General features: G+C 38.5%; 2 protein-coding genes and 1 long non-coding RNA gene across 4 annotated transcripts in view; all 3 read left to right on the top strand.

Moving 5' to 3' along the window:
- Positions 1–6,835, top strand: part of tinc (transmembrane protein tincar) — a 107,699-nt gene extending 100,864 nt beyond the window's left edge. Inside the window, exon 8 of the mRNA XM_017608029.1 lies at positions 4,948–6,835. Coding sequence (XP_017463518.1) covers positions 4,948–5,913 — 966 coding nt within the window. The 3' untranslated portion in view covers positions 5,914–6,835. The remainder of the gene's footprint in view (positions 1–4,947) is intronic.
- Positions 6,836–7,804: 969 nt separating this feature from the next.
- Positions 7,805–8,866, top strand: LOC108356921 (uncharacterized). The gene is made up of 2 exons (XR_001846626.1): positions 7,805–8,066; positions 8,385–8,866. It is a non-coding gene; the product is annotated as an uncharacterized LOC108356921 (long non-coding RNA).
- A 7,710-nt stretch (positions 8,867–16,576) lies between these two features.
- The window catches only part of loco (regulator of G protein signaling family member locomotion defects), a 67,253-nt gene continuing 62,240 nt past the window's right edge, over positions 16,577–21,589 (top strand). Inside the window, exons 1-3 of one of the 2 annotated variants that reach the window (XM_017607993.1) lie at positions 16,577–16,799; positions 16,890–17,460; positions 17,528–19,999. In XM_017607993.1, the coding sequence (XP_017463482.1) occupies positions 17,543–19,999 (2,457 nt within the window). In that variant the 5' untranslated portion in view covers positions 16,577–16,799; positions 16,890–17,460; positions 17,528–17,542. Of the gene's footprint in view, positions 17,461–17,527; positions 20,000–21,589 lie in introns of both variants that reach the window. The other variant, XM_017607988.1, reaches the window with a different exon arrangement.

Genomic DNA, 21,589 nt, shown 5'->3' with positions numbered 1-21,589 from the left:
GGTGAGACCGTTCTCTCTGGAAATGTCTTGTTTCGACTATAACAGTATTTTAGAAGAAGACTGAGTCGTCCATTCAGTCACGAAATCAAGAACCTAAAGATTTTTTTATTTTCCTAGCATAAGCCTTGTTAAACGTCCAGTATCGTTGAGCCTTTTTGGAGCCCGAGCTGGGGCAGTTTTGTCTTCATTTAGAACAGCGCCATAGCTTGATTGACCCGCAATTCACGGCAAATAAACTCGTGTTACGTACCTTGGCTGGTTGACTTATAGGTCTCATTTTTTTGTCTTTTTCAAAATTGTCGTAACGTTCGAAATCTTGTCGGTAATTTGAGGACTATTTCGGGATTTTAGAGACTACTTCGAGCTTTTTAGGATTTTCGGGAGTGTCGGAACTATTTCTGGATCCCCGGGACTTTTTCGAGATTTCCGAGACTTTTTCGGCGTTTTCGGGACTAATTTTTTCCTTTCATTTTCATTTATTTGTTGCTAGGGACTATTTCGCGATTTTCGGGACTCTTTCGAGACTACTTCGAGGTTTCTATGATTTGTGGAGTCCTCAGGACTATTTCGAGATTTTCGAAGCTGCCTACAGATTTCTAAGATTGTAGGGACTATCCCGGGTTTTCGATAAATATGAACAATTGGTTAAGTAATCTAAGAACATTTCAAATTTAAATTATCTATTAAAATATCACAAGCTTCAGCTGTCATGGCAACAGTAGCTTTTAATAAAAATCACCAATATTTTTGCCAGTTTAACAGCGATCCAGTAGCGCATTTCAAGGTCATTGAGCACCCTGTATTGGTTGCAGTAGAAAACTGAAAGTTGGTATAGATATTACAAATATCGAAAGGAAAAAACTAAGGGGGTGTCCCGTTCTCTAGGATGAATTTTTTTCCCCCATTCAAAAATTGGACCACTCTAATGTACATATATGTATGAATAAATTACTATATCAATAACAATATTCACAAATATATCGATAAATTTAGATATCGATATATGTTTAATAAATATATTGATAAATATATAGATTGAAAAATCGATAAATACAATGAAAATTAAAAAAAAATCCTAAAATAGGCCGAAGAATACCGAAATAGACTCGAGAATTCCGAAATAGCCCGAGAATATCGAAATAGTATTCTGCCAAAATCCACAACAAAATCTAAACGATAAAACTTTGGTCCTTAAATTTCTACGTACATTTCTAGAAGATTCTTCGATTTAAAAAAAAAAGATGCTAAAAAAATTTTGTTAAGATATTCTACCGAAATCCCAATAAAATCTGTTTTTCTTTTTTTAATTTAGTCATGGTCACGCCCATTTCAAGGGCTTTGTCGCCTAAAAATTTCCCCAAAAAAAAAGTTTTTTTCCTAGATAAATATTCTACCGCAATCAGCAAATAAATTTACATTTTTGTAAGAACACGTTGGTATATAAAAGACTACTTTTTGTGGAGCTGAAATATTTTTGAAATCAATACATTAGTTTTAGCTAACGTTGAGATAAATTACTTTATCCAAGCCACATTTGAATTTATCAACGAAAAACTTTTCCATTTATATTTAATTTGCGTATTTCCGTGTATTTGTGTGAGGAAGTCCGCAAGTAAATTTTAATTACCACGCTAAATGCAGCTGATTATTGCCTTGGGGTGCCGGTGCATGTTAATCATACGCCCTGGTGGCACTTACCGCTCTGTCACAGCACACTACACTGCAGTGAGCAAACTCAACAAGCTTTATGCAATTTGCTCCATCTTTGCTGTGTGCACAAACCGCCACAGATTCGATTAGGCATCGATTAGTCATACGCATACACACATATTTACAAACACACATACATATGTACAGTGTACACTAACAACGAAATCAAGCAACATAAATTCCTTGCATCTGCCCTTACACACCAGGGTGTATGTACCTACATACATATCTATATGATATATACATTTGTATGTTGTTAGCAGCAAATTCCAGCAATTATTGCTGTCTCTTGCGTGTTTGGGCAACAAATCAATGCTGCAACGATTTAATTGAAATCAAATCTTTGGTAATAAATGAATGCATCGGACATAGACAAGAAGCAGCAACATTATGCTATGTCTTTGATCGTTGGCTATGTGTGTGCTCGTTGTTGTTGTTGCAGCATTAACTTGTTGTAGTTGTAATTGTATTGCTAGCTACTCCATCACTGTGACTGTGGTGTGCTGTGATTTATGCGCATCGAGCGTGTTGCATGGCCCACCACAAAGACAAATGCAATAAATCCTTCAGCCAGTCGGCTGCTTCCGCTGCTGACTCTGGTCATTTGCCTGTCGAATGTATGTAAATCGTTTGGGTTCACCCTATGCTTGTTGACTATTTTCTTTTTCTTTGCATTAATATTACATACGAATTTGCTTGCATGCGAGAATTGTTTATTACGATTTCGGTTTCAGTTGTTATTTTCCTCTGCCATACTTGTGGCTGTTGTTCGTGTCCAAGTGTCAGTTTACGGGCTTAAAATTGTCACCGCCACCAGACGTTCAACACATTCATTGCAGGCTTCGTGCTCCACGCCTCCCGCCCACCATGCAAATATGTGTGTCCTTTGCAATCATCGGTTGTCGGCTGGACACTTTCTCGCTTCCGTTGCGAAAGTTATGTCCATATGGGTATGTTTGTGCAATTTATAATTGACGGACTTGTTGCAGATATAGATATATAAATGTTGTAAATTTTATAATTACCGGCACTTTATTAAAATGTATCGTAATAAAAAAATTATTTTGCTTCTTTACTCGTAGCTTTAAATAAAAGCTATTGAATGTAAAGTAAATTTAATTTTGAACACCTACGCGGACTGGTTAAAGCGGAGCTCCCGCTTATGCTCAGAGACAGTCGCATAAAGGTTTCTCTCGGTGAGATATACATATATACAAATGCGCGCATTATTTTGTTTGGCAACTTAGATCTATCTTTAATTTCGAGAAATAAATCACCTCCACTGAGGTTAACCTAGGAGACTTATTTGTAATGGTGGCTGGTTTTCGGTTATTAAGTGAGAGAAATAATATTGTGTACTACGGATAGCGGGTTATATTTAGCCGGGCCCGGGTAGTGGGTTAACTTTATATGGGTACCCGCGTACGGAGTTATCTTTATCCGAGTACCCAGGTATGCGGTTGTCGTTATCCGGGTACCTAATCCGCTATATGTGTCACATTCCCTAGGTAGGGGGTTATCCCGAATACCCGGGTAGGCGTAGATTTTATCTGTGTACTTGGGTAGCATGTTATTCTTATCCGAGAAACCGGGTTAATATATGTAATCCGGGTAAGTGGGTAACGGGTTATGTTTAACGCGATATCCGCTTAAAGGATAATATTTATTCGGTTTCTTAGGTAGCGGGTTATTTTTAGACAGGCACCCGGGTAGGAGGTGGTTTTTATTCGGGTACCCGGGTAGTGGGATTGTTTTTATTAGGTTAGGGAATAATCTTGAGCCGGCTAGTGAAATGCAAAACCTCCCAGAATAATAGATTAAGGAGCAAGTGCAAGTGAAGTTGTGCTTACATATGGAAGTACGTATACAACGGAAGGAGATTTATTTTTATTTCTCATTTATATTCCTCCTTGACTGAGAAAAATTTTTGTTTCGCATGGCTAAAATTTTCTCACTGAGAGCAACCACTAAAGCATTTTTAAAAAGGTGGCGGTTAATGTCCGTTTAATACTGTATTTCTCCTTCAATAAGTGTTATTATGCGAGCACTTAAATTTGTTAATAGTTATCTTCAAGCTCTGATCTCTAGGCAATAGGGTTAACGAGTATTGCGAACTTAATTTCTCCATTTACCCATATTATGCGATATTACGCTTTCCAAATCATAGTCGCGTTGGTCGCCATAGCCGAATAAGTTGAGGTGCGCATTGCTCCTTGGCAGTCCACAGTTCGATTTTTGCAACATAGTATTTTTTTCTAATAATTTGTAAGCTAACACATGTAGTTCTGCCATGAAAAAGCTTCTCATAAAACCATCTGTCGTTCGGAGGCGGCGTAAAACTATATCGCCCTTACATCCATCATAGGATTTACGATCTAGAGCTCCGAGATTTGCGCACAAAACATTTGTACATCATAAATGCCTCATTTGCCTTCTTCTACATACTTCACCTCGCTGGCTCAACACGCTCTATTTCCATGACTACCAAGTCTGGGCCATGGAAATATGTTTTAAAAAAATTACATCGCATTTCTGCTACGGTCTCCATCTCTACACCATAATCGCCGCTACTAAGGCAGAAGTTATTTACAGTGGGTCCCCATTAGTTAACGCTACACAAATCGAGCGAAGATCGAGAGACATTATAGAAACTTGACCAAGATCTGCCTTGTTAGCTAACACGTTATGTTAGAAAACGGACCAGAGTCAGTTTTTAATGAAGAAGGAAACACACCAGGACTTTATTTATGGTTCAGTTCAAATTAGACTAAAAATTATTAATTTCCGCTCGGTTGTTTCTAAATCTGATTAGATACCAGGGGCTGCCGCGAACACGTGTCAGCTGGTCCTGGACAAATGTATGTACGCTGCTCGTCGACTAAACGAGAGCTGAGCAAACACCGCAACATGAATAGTAAGAAGTTTCCATCGGTCTCAGCAAAAGCGTTGCCCAGTGATAAGACTTTGGGCCTTAATTGTCATAACTGTTTTCAGCTAAACTCAGCCTACATAAGGCTAGTGTTTATACACATTGAATTTTGTTTTACCAAAGCCCCTTTTTCATGAAAAAGTTGCAACGCTCTGGTCTTTGAAAATATGTCCATTTGTTTCCAATCGCTTTCTTCATTATTCATTTCATCTTCAATTATACCACCATTAAACTGCAATTCTGAATTTAATTATTGCTTTAATTTTCTCTTGTTTCATGTTTTTCACATTTCTTCCGCTTCTTTCCAGATCGCCTCCAGCTCTACGCCGCGCTGCCTGCGTCGTGCCGACTCGGGTGTGCCCAACGAAGCGCTAACGCCGCGCAGCGACACCACCTCCACCACAGAGAGCACCACTTCGCCGCCAGAGCGCGCTCCGTCCGAATCGTCGAGCGGTGTGCACTCGGGCGAGGAGCGGGACGTGGAGGTGGTCATACGACCACGTGCCGCATGCAAGCCACCACCCAAACCGCCACAGCCGGTCATTCAAGAGGAGCCCTACGGTCGCTGCACCAACATGCGCATGTCCAGTTTTGGCGGTGATGTTGCCACCGTAGGTGGTGGTGTTGCTGGGGGCCGCGCACACAACAGCGCCACACTGCCACTGACACGTTCAGCACCCGAACAAAAATTCGATTACGCCAATCATTGTAGCACAATGCCGCTACCGGCAGCTTGTCATAGTCAACAGCAGGCGGCAGTAGCTGTACGCGGTAGTGGCAACTATGGCATGACCACATCAGCATACTCGATGCATTCACAGCCACCGCTGCCGCCGCCACCGCTCAACAGTGGTCTGAGTAGTTTTCGTGCACAATATGCCAATTCGTCGGTAGCGATGGCGGGTGCTAATGCGGCGCGCATGCAACAGCAACTGCTAAACGAACAGCAGCAGCAATACTCACAGCCACAGTCAACATCACCACCACCACCGCCACCGCCCGCCGGTATGCATACGACACTGCCGAATGGTGTACGCTACTCGAATCCGCATTTTCTGCGTCGCTTGCCGCACGTCACCAAGGCGGCTGAATCGCCATATGGGCATTTGGGACTTGGCGCCGGCCATCACACTTTCTCCAAGCTGCTGCAGGATCCACTACAGCACAGCCTAGTCAATACACCTATACCCGAAGATCGCGACTCGGCCAACTATTCCATGTCCTCCGAACATGATGGCGGTAATTTATATGCGACAGCACAGACATACAACTGAGCGGAAGGCTAAGCGGCAAAAATGAAAAGCGAAGGTGCCATAACAGCTTAACAGCTGCAGCTCAACTGGGAATGTCATGAAACGTAAACACAAACGAGGAAGCAAAAATCGGTAAATGAAAGGTATCAAGTGCAAAAAAAAGTGAAAAGTGGTAGTAAAAGTTAATTAAGTATTGCGACATTGTATTGGTTGAAAATTCGTGAAAAATTGAGAAAAATATGAGAGTAAAGAAAGTGAAAATGTAAGGTGAAAAATATAAAATATTCGAAATGGTTTGACAGCGTCACGCAGAGAGGAGTTAAAAGTGCATGCATTTAAATACCTTGACTTAATTTGAATATTTTCAACTTAAAGTCCTTACAGTTCCATAGTAATTTTTTCAGTGACCTTCTAACAAGTTTTCGACCAGCAACATACATACATAAGTAAGTAGTATGTGTCTACCTATTAGACTGAAAAGATTGTCCCCACAAGTAAACGGGTAGTAGCTAATGTGGAAAACTATAAAGCCGTAAACGACTTGTTGCAGAATAAAGACTTAATAACATTTTTCATATCAAACTTTGTGGAGTATTTCAGGATCTATCGGGTCTAGTTCACGACTATATCAGGGCCCTTTTAGGCCTAGTTCTGGACCTTTTGAAACTAGTTCAGACTTGTTCGATATCATTTTGGGACAAATAGACATTTTTTTTCTGAACCACTTCAATACAATTTTTGTGCTAGTTCGGAATCATTTTGCGGTAGTTCGAAACTAGTCACAAAATTATCCTGAAATAGTAATGAACTTTACCAAATTTCATGAGTACCTGGTACCCACGCCTTTTTTTCAATTTGTATTGCACTTTTTACTCCTTTCCTCCGGCGCTGGATCAAATCATTCAAAGACGCCATACCTATTTATAAATAAAATATTGAGGAACAAAAAAGAAATTAAAAATAGAGTCAACAAATTTAAGCATAAAAGCCATAAAAGGTTACGCCATGGTGGCGCTCGCATTTCTCCCCGCCTATTGTATAAACTATTCATAATGAATACAAATAAGATTAGAATATTTTTTAGCAATGCGCACTTTAAGTTTATATTAAACTAAAAATTTAAAACTAATAATGATAATAATATTTAATAAAAATTAAATATATTGAAAGTATTAACTAATAAAAAAAAAAAAACTTTACATTAAGGTACAAATTAAGTAAAACAAAAATATATGAATTTTTGGAAAAAACAGCGAATGAAAAATTCAAAGTAAATATGTAAGGTCGCGGAGAAGTAACGATGATCTTAAACACAAAACAAAAAAACAATAAAAAATAATACGAACCCCAAAGTATTTCATATCCACTCGTAAGCGTCTCATTGCTTTAGCATACCTTAAGGCGCCATAGCTTTTATACATATGTATGTATTGTTGGCTACTTATTGTATACTACTTCCAAAAAATAATATATTTACATACACAAATACATGCATATGCATATACATACAAACAAACAGCATATGAAAGCATCTGCGTACATTAATAAAAATTTAAGCAAAATAAGTATACATACTTACATACATAGATACACATGCATATATATTTACGAGTATTTACTTATGTACGATTAGCATACGCAAGAGACAATGGAAAAGAGAAATATGTATGTATTTATAAATGGCTGCTTTTAAATGTTAATACGCATAGTAAATAAAACTAATCGCATCACAACTACAATTAAATTAAAGATAAACTATTTACGCCAATTAGCATTATCAGTTCAATGGCTTGCATTTTTTTTTTAATATTCACTACATACATACATACATGAATGCGTGTAAACGTGCATACATACATACATATTACGGTGGTCCTAAAAAATATCAATATCAAAAAAATTTTATGGCGCACACTTTTATTTTGTTCTACGTACAAAACTTCATTTTCAGTATTCGCCATCAGGCTTCGAAAAAATTTAAATCTGTTAAAGTCAAGTTGAGAATTATTCATAGAAATTCATAGTCATCACCAAATCCATGCAATATGCAGCTCCAAAGACTGTCAATTCTTTAATTGTTTTCGGAATAAATGCAGCATTTTTCAGAGTTTTATAATGCTGGTCTACAAATAATTATCCTGAAAAAATACCAAGAAACTTATATATAGCGAAGAGTCAGTATGGACTTCCTAACCCAAAACGCATTTTTTTTTTCTTCTTTTGCTAGTTTTTTATATAATTGTATTTTTACGCGGTATGATTTCATTCATGACTAAACTTACAAGTCCGGTCAAAAAAATCAGTTCTTCGTTAGAAAGGCAATTAAAAAACGCGTTAAATGATATACCAGTTGTTTTGAGGGGATCAGAACTTGTTGAGTTATTATATCTGGTCGAAGTGAAAATTTTGTGGAAACAAATTAAATTTTTTCAAACCCGGTACGCTACCCTTAATAAATACATATTTTTAAACATACATAGAACAAAATAAAGCGGTGCCGCAGACAATATTTAGATGTTGCTATTTTTAAGGACCACCCTAATACACATGTATGTATGCTATATTTAATTTTAGGTACATACATATATACATACATAGAAAATAAGCACAAAACATAAAAATTCTCATAAACTAACACCAGAGATGTGGTAAAATATTGTATTTATATTTTCAGTATGTGTGTGTGTGTGTGTATGTTGATCATAGCTTTCATACATAATAATATTTTGTTAACATTGCATACATACATAAGTAGTAAGCTTTTAGGCGTCATTAGAATGATTAAGCTAATTATTAATTATAACATAATTCAAAATACAATAAAATTATCAACCGAAAAAAAACTTTATTACTACATATATACAGATAAAATGCAGAAGGGCTATCAGCCAGCACCAATATCATAATTTAAAAGTGCAGCGACAAAACCAAAAAAAACAATTGGCTTATTTAAAAAAATACTAGAAATATATTAGAAACAATTTTTATTTTACTTTTAGAAAATAACACGAAAATCATTTGTTTCTTGCGCAATAAAATAAATTAAAAAATTATTTTTATACAACTACATACATACATACATAAACATTTTTTTAGTCTAAATCAGTTGGTTGTCACTTTTTCTCCAGCTCTCAGTTGAACTTCGAGCAAATAGCATGGCATTGTTTGAGCAGAGCACAGATATGTAAGTTCGACGAGCTCAAAAGCGTACGACTGCTTAGATATGTATGTATACTGAATTTTCATATTTGATGTCTAAAAAAAATCTGCATAAAGACTAACTAATGCGAATACTGTAATGTAAACACACCTTTTCCAAAACATTGTGGTATCAATAAACTTACTATGAATATGAATTCAATTACGATGTTGTTTTATTGGTTACTATTTAGCTTCTTTCCGCAGCCCCATCCGTTTTATAAATGGTTGAACGTTATGATTGTCAAATGTTGCAGCTGCACCTCAATCTGTTGTACCGAATGCTGCAGAATTAGGCTAATCATTTTGATGCTCTTCCTCGGATGATTATCTTAATCGAGCCAGTCTATTTAAGAGGAGGAAAACTTTCTTTCATTTCTCTCCTTAGACAGCCGCACTGTAATATGTATTTAATTTAACCCCTAAATATATTAAACTGGAACATTTAAACTTGTGGCAACCTCTTCAAAAATATTTTATAAATAAACCTTCGAAAGTTTTTTAGAAAGAAAGCTTACATTTTAATGTCTCTCGTTTGACACCCATATTGACATATTTCACTGAACTTCATCACATAAATTGATTTTGAATTTTTAAATAGTTGATTTTGATATAAAAAAAAAATATTTCGTTTAACTTATTCATTAGATTTGTTTTGAATTTCTAAACAGAGGACAAACCTCTTAAAATATATTTTTGAAATAAGCTTTTCTTATACCTCTCTTGTTTGACAGCCATATTAAAATATTTCCTTTGACTTTTGTAATTAAATTCATATTTAATTTTTAACCAGGTAGCAACATTCGTCAAAAATATTTCCGAAATAGAGCTTCCTTAAACCTTATTTGATACCCATATAAAATATTTAATTTAAATTGTTATTTAAATGGATTTTCTTTTTCTTAACAGGTGGCACCCCTCTCAGAAACTATCTTTGAAATAAAGCTTTCTTTGACCTCTCTAGTAACTAAATTTGTTTTGCACCTTCAAATGAACTCTGTCGTTAAAAAGAATTCATTTAACTAGTCAATTAAATTGATTTTAACTTTTTGAGCAGGTGGCATTGTTTCGAAATAGATTGTTTTATAACCCCTTTCGTTTGACACCCACATGGTTGTTATATTTTGTTTAACCTATTAATTAATTAATTTCAACTTTTGAAAAAGGTGGTAACTCTCTTCAAAAATATCCATTCGTTAATCCAGGACATAACAAACCTATCTGTGCGCCAAATTTCATTTAAATACTCACTCGCACTTTTTCACATTTATAATATTAGCAGGATTAGTAGGATCCAGTTAGGTTAAGTTAGGTCCTGCTGACTCGCCAACTCAACCTAGTTTGTATGCACACGCTGCTACCAAGCCCCGGTCCCCGTCAACAGTCGTATCAAAAGTATCGAGTATGCTCTTCCTATTGCTTAGTTGCAAGAAATCTGTAAGTTTTCCATGTAGACTTTGAAATCATACAACCCATATGCCTGACGGTTACATAAGAAGTTCGTGAGATGGTTTGACTTTCTATAGAGGAATCGGTTAATCCGTGGTTTGTGAGGCATCGAGAAGAATGCCCCTTTTGGCCAGCTCGGCAACTTTTTCTTTACCGTCAACACCATTGTGTCCTGAGACCTAATGCAGTTGGATAGTTTTTGCCACGGCTAATTTCCTATTGCCTTCTTTCGAAATACAGCTGCGGGATAAAATATTTTATAAATTTTATATAAATAGGGCTAAATTGTGCGACTAGACTACATTGACATTGCCAACTGTCGTACTGAAATAACTAAGCGACGAAAATCATCGAAAACTGTACAGTGCTGCCAAGTTTTTCGGTTTTAATACACTCGAATCCAAATTTTAGGCAATGACATGAAATTCTGGATACCATTCGACTCTCGAAAAACGACTTGCATTCGACACGACTCTCGCAATGAGGCTGATTATATTCGATATATTCAGGATCATGCTATACTACTGTGACCATACGTTACAAAGGATAAAGTCTCGCGGAAGTTGTAAAGACTATATGAATTATTTTGGAACGAATTTCCGTCATCCCTTGTCAAGTTTGGTTTGCAGACAAACCGGTTTCGGCGTTGTGCCATCTTCAGTGTCATTTTTCGAAAAAATCATCTTACCACCCTGTCGGAAAAATCAACCAACACCAACACACTATATGAATTCATAGCTAACATTTTACGAAGGGTCGTTATCGATGTTACTGAAAGCCTATAAACGCTCTCTAATCTTTTTAGGAAAGAAAGCCGTGAATATCCTATGTGAAAGAGCAGGCGAAAGGCCCCAAGTAGCGCCCAATATACTTTTAAATTTTTACAGTGCCGCTGATATCGCAATTGCTCGCTGTTCCGCATTTGATCCCCGAATTACTGTCCAATACGATTCCAAGGAACTTTGCGCATGTGTCCGATTCGCTTCAAACCCGAGATATATCGCGCTGAGCGATGCAAAACAAGCTTCTTTTCGATTAGCTGGGAAGCAGACAGAAAATGGGAAAAATATTTCGAAAACTATGATTTCAATAGATCCTTTAAGATTAATATATTCTGGAAAATTATTCTTCGAAAAATTTTACTAGTCAAAAGCTTCATGCCTCCAACATAAAAGTCTCTAAAAAATTAAAACAAAAAATCAGCAAAAAAAACTTAGTTTTTTTTTGCAAAAAAAAGGTACAATTGAGCTTGCCTGTTAATCCTTGGCATAGATTTTTTGTTTTAATTTTATAGAGACTTTCAGGTTGGTGGTATGAAGTTTTTGCCTTAGAAGACCCCTAGTAAAATTTTCCAAAGAATAATTTTCTATAATATATCAATCCTCTAACGAACTTCCAAATATGTTTTTTGCGGGCTTTCTTGAACTAAGGTTCAAAACGACTCTTTCGGGCGGGAGTTAATAGATTAAAATGTTCTACGAAAATATTTTCCATGCAATTTTACTATGTATGTCTGCACCGTTAATTTCGATCAGACATTTATTTTAACCATTCTTTCGGCTTTTTTGAAAACATCTTAGGCCGAGACATGAAAACTTCAGAAGGCCATAAAATAAAAATACCAGCTAAATTTTGCAAATCCATCGAGTGTTTTATTACTGGATATGTATACTCTCAGAAAATATTAGCAAAGTGCAGGCTGGTTTGAATTGTCATAAAATTGTCGCACAGTGTTATTGGGTTAGGTGGTTTTATTTTTTACTCAGTTTTCAACCACTTTAGAATAACAACTTTCAACCAGGTAAACAAATAGCCCGGGGGGTGTGAATACCCTAACTGATATTTTACCTAAGAAATATATAAAAACTATCTGGGGACTCGCGTTTTGCACGGCTTAAATAAAAAAAAATCTACTAAATTTATCACCCTACTAATTAATCCCCATCGTTTAAGTACAGGGTTAGCCATTTCATTTCATTAATTAAATAATTATGTTTGGACTAAATACTACTTTACTTTTCCAAGCGCGAAATGAATAACCCGTTACGGATGCACATAATCCTTTGTACAATGCATTTATATGTATGTATGTGAGCAAGTTTGCATAAGTGTATAGTATAAATAATTATATTTATTGCGTTAGTGAAAATGATTTACATTCTAATTACCGTCAACCTTTGCACATACTTACATACATATGTAGGTATGTAAATACCTATACAAATGCACAAATGTTTCTTAATGTGCAAAATATTTCAGTTTGCTGTTTAACTACGCATTTAGCGGAAAATTTAAATTGTGTCATTAAAGGTGTTATTACAATTGCAGGCATAAATTAATGCATACATTTGCACATAAGTTCAAGTATACATATGCAAAACGTCCACAGGTGTTAACCAAAGAAACTGTGAATTTATGCGGGAGGAAAAATGCACAAAAAACATACATTTTTTTATAAAGTACATAAAATAAATGATTAATAAAATGCATATGTTTTCACGCCAAAGGAATTCTTTCCAGGTGCAAATTTAATTTATTTCATTTAAATCTCTACATTTGCATAAATGACAATGGATCTCCATATTTAAATATAATTAAGTACTTACAACCAATTTAAAATTGTTTTCCAGTGAAAAAACTAGAACGTTAGAACACATATTAAATAAAAAATAAAAAAAAATACTCTTTATTATTTACTTATTGCCGGTATCATAGCACATAAGCAATTTGCATGTTTTTAATTAAAAATGAGTTTTGTAAATAAATAACTTAATAATGGGAAAAGCGAAAGTTCAACTGTATTTTTGCTCTATATTAATTTATACGAATTAAATCGGGATTTGGGTACTTATTTATTGATGAGAACAGTATGAGGCCCGGTTATCGGGAACTTTTTCACCCGGGCCCGGATTTCTCAAGGGGGCCCGTACTCAGACTCCAGAGTATATCTTATAAGATGTTGATAAATCGCAAATCACAAAACAAGTTAAATATTATTTAATTTCGTTCAATTTGTAAGATCAGTTGAACTCTTTGAAATCATCTACTTTTTTTTAGCCTTCCTTCCTACGGGCGCAAAACTGTGAGAAAGGATATGAATTTTTGGAAAAATAATAGAGTTGGAATGCTTTCAATTTTGTGGTAGTTTCCTAAAATGGGGAAAAAAGACGTCCAGACTGCAGCACTTTCCTTTGCGAAAAAAAAAACTGCTGATGTGTCCGCAGAGATTTCAAATGAACTGATGCACTTGAAAACTAGGCAAATTTTGCTGAAAATTCTAAGGATTGCATACCTCCATTTGACCTCTTAAATGCCACCACTGCTAAAATTTAGACACACTGTTCCCAAACACCTGTATCGCTTTGCGAATGCTCTCCACATTGCCAGTGTTTAGGGGCCTACATTCAAGATTCCTCTACGGCCCTGAATAGGACAAACCCGAAGCTAAGGTGGACGAACTAGAGGATCGTCTCCGCGATTTGCAGTTGATTCCCTCAGCCACTTCGACCAACGTTCCTTTTGGTAAAAACTCCATCCTTTGGCGGCACAATTTCTTTCCAGCTCTTTAAGCTTCAGTTCGAGAATAAGGCTACAGCAAACCATTAAAGCTCTTCGTTGCATTAAAAGGACCTGCAGCGACAATTCCTGATTGTGAAAGGAAAAATTACTATGCGTTGAAGGGTACCATGGAAAGACGTTATGGTAGCGAGCACAGGAGTCGGATTTACCAGATGAAGCTGGAGAATCGCTACCAAAAGGCGAACGAGACTCTACGGGATTACTGGGGCTTCACATTTCATTATTCGACCGGATTTGGCCACTTGGTATGTGAAACCGAAGTTACGGACTGCAACTGGTGAGTGCACCCAAGTTTTAGGAGAAATGCCATGCGACAAGTTTATAATGGCACACATCGTGGAAAAAGTCATCATCGGCGTGGACCTCCTACTCGGTCTGGGCATGAAGTTTGACCTGCAAAGAAAAATCCCGAGATATCACTATAGGGAAGTGCCACTTAGGATTGGTTACGACAATCAGTACTGCAGCAGACGGTTGTTCTTAGAGGAAGTCCCGCAGATTCGACCAACAAAAGAATTGTTGAGTTGAGCAAAGGTTGGCAGTGATGGAGATGGAGTTGTTTCGGCCGGAGATGGAAGCTGTTCAGCGCTCCGACGTTCCTGAGAAAAAGAGGAAGTCACCACAAGGAATTAGTCATGGCAAGCCTGTTATATGTTCAATAGGCAGGTATTTTTGGCAGGAGGAAGCAGTGATTGCGCTTCGAAGTATATAGGATAAGGTCGTGGTCGGCAGAGAATGCAAAGGCAAGCAGTAAGTCCTGAGTCCCAGTTTCAGGTTTATACTGTCCGGTCAATGAAGGAACGTTTCAGCGTGAGGATCCGGAATTAGCAGTTGTGATGCGAGGATTGGAGCTGAGGAAGCGTTCGACCAGGGAGGAAGAATCAGTGGAAAGCCCCATCGCAAAGGCATATTGGGCATCCGGAATCTAATGGTTGCTCCGAAGGAAAGAGTTTGTGACGTTCTCGACAGGGGTGCGAAAGTAGAGCCACTAGGAATCAAGAAAACGCTAGAGAGGATTAAGAAAATATTCTATCGAGTCTGCCTCCGTCAGTCAGTAAAAGAGTGCGTAGCAAGATGTGCTAAGTGCTTTGCAGCCAGAAGAAGCGGCAGAACTCCGGCGGATACCCATAGGAAGAGCCATAATCAGGTCACCATCAGAGGCCGACATAAGCAGGACCATGTGAGATGGTGCACTCCAAGCGATAATTCGGAAACAATTTCCGGTAACGCATCGAACCAAGAGGGTTTGCCGTTGAAACCGAAAAACAAGATAAAGGTCGTCCACCTGGAAAGGCTTGTAGCGTTTGGAACAGCTAGTGATGTCCCGATCAGACTTAGGTGGAGGACAGTGTGCTGCATATATTAAGAATTAAACCAGCTGATAGTCAAACGATGGGACTTGATCATCTTTTCGCTTCGCGCTGCAGCTAATGGGCTGTTTTTGCTCACGCATAAAAGCACATTTAGCGCATTTAGCTCTAAATGCTACTCTATCCCCTCTATTCTAACAGAGTCACAAAACTTAGCTCATCACTGTTGTGATTTATAGTGCGCCGAGAAATGTGTCACAAAAAATTCGATTTTGAGTGCTAGAAAAATACACAAAAATTTAAAAATTTGTATTGTAGCGGCATATTTTTTGCAGCGGCAAGCTTTGAGGCGCAGTAGAAATCACAGCAGTGATGAGCTAAAGTTTGTGACTTTGTTAGAATACGGCTGTAAATGTACATTTATCTATACAAAACTCGTCACCTAAATGCTACTCCATTTCTGCATTAAGAGACTAAATGCTAAAAGCAACCCTGTGATCTTCAAAAATGTCCACGATTCGAACCATGGTGTAATGAACTGAAGGTGACGCATTCCCGAAACCGCTACTTTGGTTTTGCCGACTTTGACGTTTATGGCAATACGTAAACAAACTTTTTGTTTATAAACAAGTACAAACGTATTGCAAACGTATTGTGTATTTTCAAGTGAAAAATCGAAGTAATTCGTGCGTTCTGAAGTAAAAAACATTTAAATTGTAATAAAAACTTTGTAAAAATGTCGTGTCGTTTGTTGTTCTATCGTTCTTGGATTCGAATATGGTTTAATGAGAAAAAGTGGCAACATTGCTTTTCCGCGTATACAGTTGCAGGGCTGTTTGTCAAAAGTATACGATTTCGAATTCGCGTAAATGTACATTTGGTAAATGCGATAGCATGAACGCTCTTCGAAAATATATGTTCGAAAGTGCTAAGTTTTGCGGCACGCTTCGTGCATTTTCATATATTTCATCTCATTTGTTAAAGCAAAGAACGTAAATAGGTAACGTTATAGATATACGTTCTTTGGTACGTTACTATTATGATGCGTTCGAAAATTGCTGTAATTTGAATGTAGATTTGCAACCCTGTGTTGGTTTTTGCCATTTCTTCATTCTCGTCACTTTCTAAATTTGACAGCTATCGTTTGTGAAAAAATGCCAACTGGTGAAAGATCGCTGCGTTTGCGCTGTTTATTGTTTAAAAATTAATAAAATTCAAACAAACGAAGCCGCTAATCTATTTAGTGCAATTCTAAGCCTTAAAATAATAGTTATTCAAGTGTTTAAAAGTGTGGTGGAATGCAAGAAATTAATGCAGCTGGAACCGGAATGCAAGACGCTAAATAAAAAAGTGAAAGAATTTTCCAATTGTGTATGCATTTTTTCCTAAAAATTTAAGCTAATTTTACCTATGTTATAAAATGAAACCCGCTGATTGCGTTTGTGTTTAAAAATGTCCCAGCAATGTTTTCAACAAAAGGAATTTTGTAACCGATCACCGATCTCTTCAATTGGTAATTTGACATTTTTTCTCAATGAAAACTGAACAGGTTTGTGCATTTGTGCGATAGGTTGGAAACAGCGACGGTCAATACAAATAAAAGCATAAAAACTGTGAAGGCAGTTGCTATTACTGCTACATCATAGCACGAAGAGTTATTAAAAACACATATGCATGTATGTACATGCTTACAAACATATAGTGGACAGGCATACTGCAGAAACATCAAGTGGTTTGGCAGTAGCAGACAAAGTGGTAAGCGGTGGCAGAGCAGAAGTAATAAACTTGATTTTTACCAGTCTCCCAACGCCGCTTGGTCCATATCAGAAGAGCTAATTACGTACATACGTACATCCAATCAAGCGCTAGACAAACTGTAAGATACGTTTTTATTGAATTGATATGCTTGTTGCTCCTACGTTTGATAAAGTATTTACGCCGGCGCATCGATAACCAATCATAATAAAAACCAATTTACGAACAGAAGTTTTGTTGCTGTCGTTGAAACGCTCCCAGATTCGGGAGAATACAGGTTAGTAATTTTAATAACTTTTCTCTAACAAGTTATTGCAATAATTAATAACAACGTTTTTCTTCAGTGTAGCCCATTAATTATGCATCACCATCATCCACTCTCGCCCGCACAACCTGCCACTGGTACGCCTTCGGCCAGCAGCAATACAACAGCCTCAGCACTGCCTAGCAATAATGCTATTGCGAGTGTCGGTGCAGTCAATGGGGCCAGTACCAGTACAGGCACATCACATGTGCAACAGCGACGTCGTAAGAAGCGCCCGAACTATGGCACACGCACTGTAGAAGTGCGACGCGGTTATAATGGATTCGGTTTTACCATATCTGGTCAGCAACCCTGCCGGCTTTCATGTATAGTTGCCAATTCACCGGCAGACCAGGCTGGGCTGCGTGCTGGCGATTTTCTAATTTCCGTTAATGGTTTAAACGTTTCCAAGCTACCGCACGAAACAGTTGTGCAATTGATTGGCAACTCATTTGGCAGTATACGTATGCAAATCGCCGAGAACTATTACTCGGATAGTTCGGATGAAGAGAATGCAGCGTTGATGTTGCAACAGCAATCATCTGCGACTGGAATGAATGGCGTACTCTCCAGTCAGTTGGGTTTAGGTGTGGGTGGCGCACGCGCAAAACCTCGTTATCTACACCACAAGGCCAAGATGCATCGATTACGGAATTCGCCTCAAAAGAAGCGCACAGTTACTTTACAACAACAGCAGCAGTTGGCACGCGCCGAACAGCTGTCAAAGAGTGTATCCGCGCTCAAGCCGATGGAACTGCAGAAGCTACGGCCGCTTATTGAAGATTTACCGCTACCCGCAGGTGGTTCGCCGTATGTAATGCCCAATAGTAGTGCACCAAAATTGCCCACAGCTGCAGTTGCTACCTCCGACAGCGCTGTCGCTGACTTGGCAAATGTTAATGCCATGGCGCGTGCACCAGCCGCTGCGTTAGAGTATCGCGCTATTGTTGGTTATCTGGGCACTATCGAAATGCCAAAACAAATTTCGCATAGCTCAAAATTACAAACTGTACGCTCATGCATACGTAAACTACGTCAAGAAAAGCGCCAGCCGAACATGGTATTAATGACTATATTACCCGACTGTCTGCGATTACAGGCCGCAAACGGCAATACACTTGCAAGTTACGTGTCTGAACGGTTAAACTATGTGAGTTCTTCATCGGAAACTGAAAATCGCTTCTTCGGTTTAGTCACTAGCTCCGTGCACACTTTACAAATGGACGAAGAAGACGAAGATGATGACGAGCTGCATAACGAGCCATTGAATGGTCGTAATGGTCCAGCAGCGCCAGCAGCTGGTAACAATGGCAATGCCCATATTAGCATTTCGAATAGCTGTCATGTCTTTGTTATCGATACAAAATTGTGTGAGCATCAGGCGCATGTACCACGAGCCGCTGAATTTCGTATACACTGCACACGCGATCCCATATCCAGTTTATGCTTGGAATTTCCGAATAATTCTGAATATGTTGTTAACCTCATACGCAGCATGTATACAATGCGTATAATGCCACCAGTGGTGAGACATAGCGCAGCCGAAGAGTTTATGAATGGACACGGAGTTGGTGGTGGTGGCGCTCCTGCAGCGGCCGCACATTCACCACAACCAAGTAACCACAGTGAGATCTCAACGACCACCTCGAATTCGGACTCTGGCATCGGTTTCCACAATGACTGCAATAACATATCTGATCGTATATTAGTAGTTGACTTTCCTGGCGCGCCAGAGTTACGCATGCGTCCGATGGGCGCACGTCCTATGGGCATATTTAACAATTTCGATAATGTTACACAAAAGGTGGCAGCCGCACGCGTTCGCCTTGAACCTAATACGCCACCAGAGAGCACGGCTAGCACGTCCACGAGCAGTGCGCACTGCCCGCCTACACGCCCAAATCTGCTCGCTAACTTCAATTTAATAAAAAGCCCGGCCACCTCGCTCCAAACAACACGGTCGTGCGACGATTTAGTCGAGCGCAGCGCAGACGATGGTGAGGCAGCCATTTTGGATCAATCAACGCTCACTGCGCCACACGCATCCTTGGATGATATTTCTGTGCACTCCACCGCTGCTTCTGCGTCGAACATAAGTTGTACCGCTGCTGATGATCATCTCTTTCTGCATCCTGCCGCATGTATGCTGGCTATGCAACATCAAAAGCACCGCCCAACAGCCAGTCAAGTATATGCTTTGCTGCAGGATTGTCTAACACGCGCGCGTAATGCACGTCAATCGCTACCGGGCCACGCTACCGCGGACGTATCACAGGTCAAGCAAAGTGCTCAAAGTGTCGCTACATCGGCAGCACCTGCACCTTCACCTGTCAAACGTCATTCGATTGGTTTTCAAGCATCGGATATTGCGCCACCGGCCTCAACTTTGAGTGCTGGAAGTTTCGATATGAGCACTTGGAAGAGTTTGCAAGACTTGCGCGGCAATAATGGAAGGCATCTGACAAATGTGCCACGCACACAGGATGGCATCAGCAGCGAACCTGATCTATTGGTATGTACAAAGTTACATGTACAAAAAAAAATAAAAAATTTACTACCTATCATATTTTTACACTTTGCTACAAATATGAAGTTTTTAGATTAAGAACAATCAAATAACCACCAAAGGTTTAATACAACAAATCAGGGTGCTTTCACCTACTTTGTGCATTACTTACCTATCCATAGATTGCTGTTGTTGTAGAAACTGTCGAATACTTGACTGATAAGTTATTCTATGAACTTTTGTCACTTAGCGGTAGACCCACCAAAAGTTCGGTTTCGCAGTTCACAGGGATAATGGAGTTAACATAGCTTAAATGGGTATTCCTGGGATTTGTATAATAAGTAACGCTGGCCTAACGTACAACTCGAGCTATTTACCAAAGAATTGGTTTGATATACATACATACATATCGCACTTATACTCGAAGAGTTTCATAAACCAAATAAATAAAAATTGAGTTACGTATGCAGAAATTGCAGCTACCTGTTCTTCTATGTTGTGTAAAAGTTGTGAACAAATTATGGTACATTCGAATTCTACGTTCGATTCTAAGCAAAAATTGTGAACAAACTATATACCAAAAATTACGTTTGACCCTCCCAATTTTTAAAAGAAAAATCAGTGTAATTTTTTCTGAAGGAAATTAATTTTTCATTTAAAAAATTTTGTGGTTTCTTCATAAAATATACTGCTTTTACTTTTGAAAATTGAGAGGGTTAAAGGCAATTTTTGGTATACAGTTAATTTGCCATTTTGCTTAGAATCAACGGTAGAATTCTTCGAAAACTTTGCTCCGAAGAAATTACTCCGCCCTGATGTACATACATACAGAATAAGCGAAACCCTTATTATAAGTGCCTTATGAGTAAGTTCTTAAAAGCTCTCGAAGTTTACAGTGAGGGAACATTAAAACGAATTGTCATGAGGAGGCAGGGGCAATCAAAAGGGCCTGCAATTATATCAAAGACAAACCACTTCGACTGGACTCGTAAGGACATGAGATTTATCAATAAACAACGAGAACGATATGATGGGATAGCGTCTACAAATTTCATCGAGCGCAAAGCAAAGTATAGAAAAGACTCTGAACAGACTCCAATCTATTCACATAAACTGTTGAACTCTAAACGTCGTGAGATTTATATTATACGGTAATTTACACTGCATCCTTCGGCAGGAAAGGCTAAATGTCGAGTTATTGGAAGGCTACACCAGCTGCCAAAAGGCAGTATGCCTCTTACTTTCGCTATCGGGGAGCTTTAGGTGACTATCGGAAAGGCGCAAGCTTTAAAACCAGTCAGTAATTTTTCAAGATCAAACATCTAAAACAAGCAGGATTAAAAAGGTGTCCCTTCAGCGGGGTGTTCTATCCCCGCTATTGCATTCCCACGACAGCCGGTTTTACGTACCGGAATGACTCGGGTTTCACCCGACCAAGGGCTGTTGTTTCGGCGATCTAACCCCGTTTAGGTCGGCGAAGTATCTCAGAAGTTGTCCGTCCATAGGGCAACATTCACTACGCATTCTCCTACTCAGGGCTGGCATCGAGTCAAACCCTGGGCCAGAAATATACACCTGCTGTGTATGCCGAAGACG

Source organism: Rhagoletis zephyria, unplaced genomic scaffold, assembly GCF_001687245.7.
Source record: "Rhagoletis zephyria isolate East Lansing unplaced genomic scaffold, Rhagoletis_zephyria_1.1 Rzeph_scaffold_00174, whole genome shotgun sequence".
NCBI lineage: Eukaryota > Metazoa > Arthropoda > Insecta > Diptera > Tephritidae > Rhagoletis > Rhagoletis zephyria.
The sequence above is the reverse complement of the archived record's forward strand: the minus strand, read 5'-3'. Positions and strand labels throughout refer to the sequence as shown.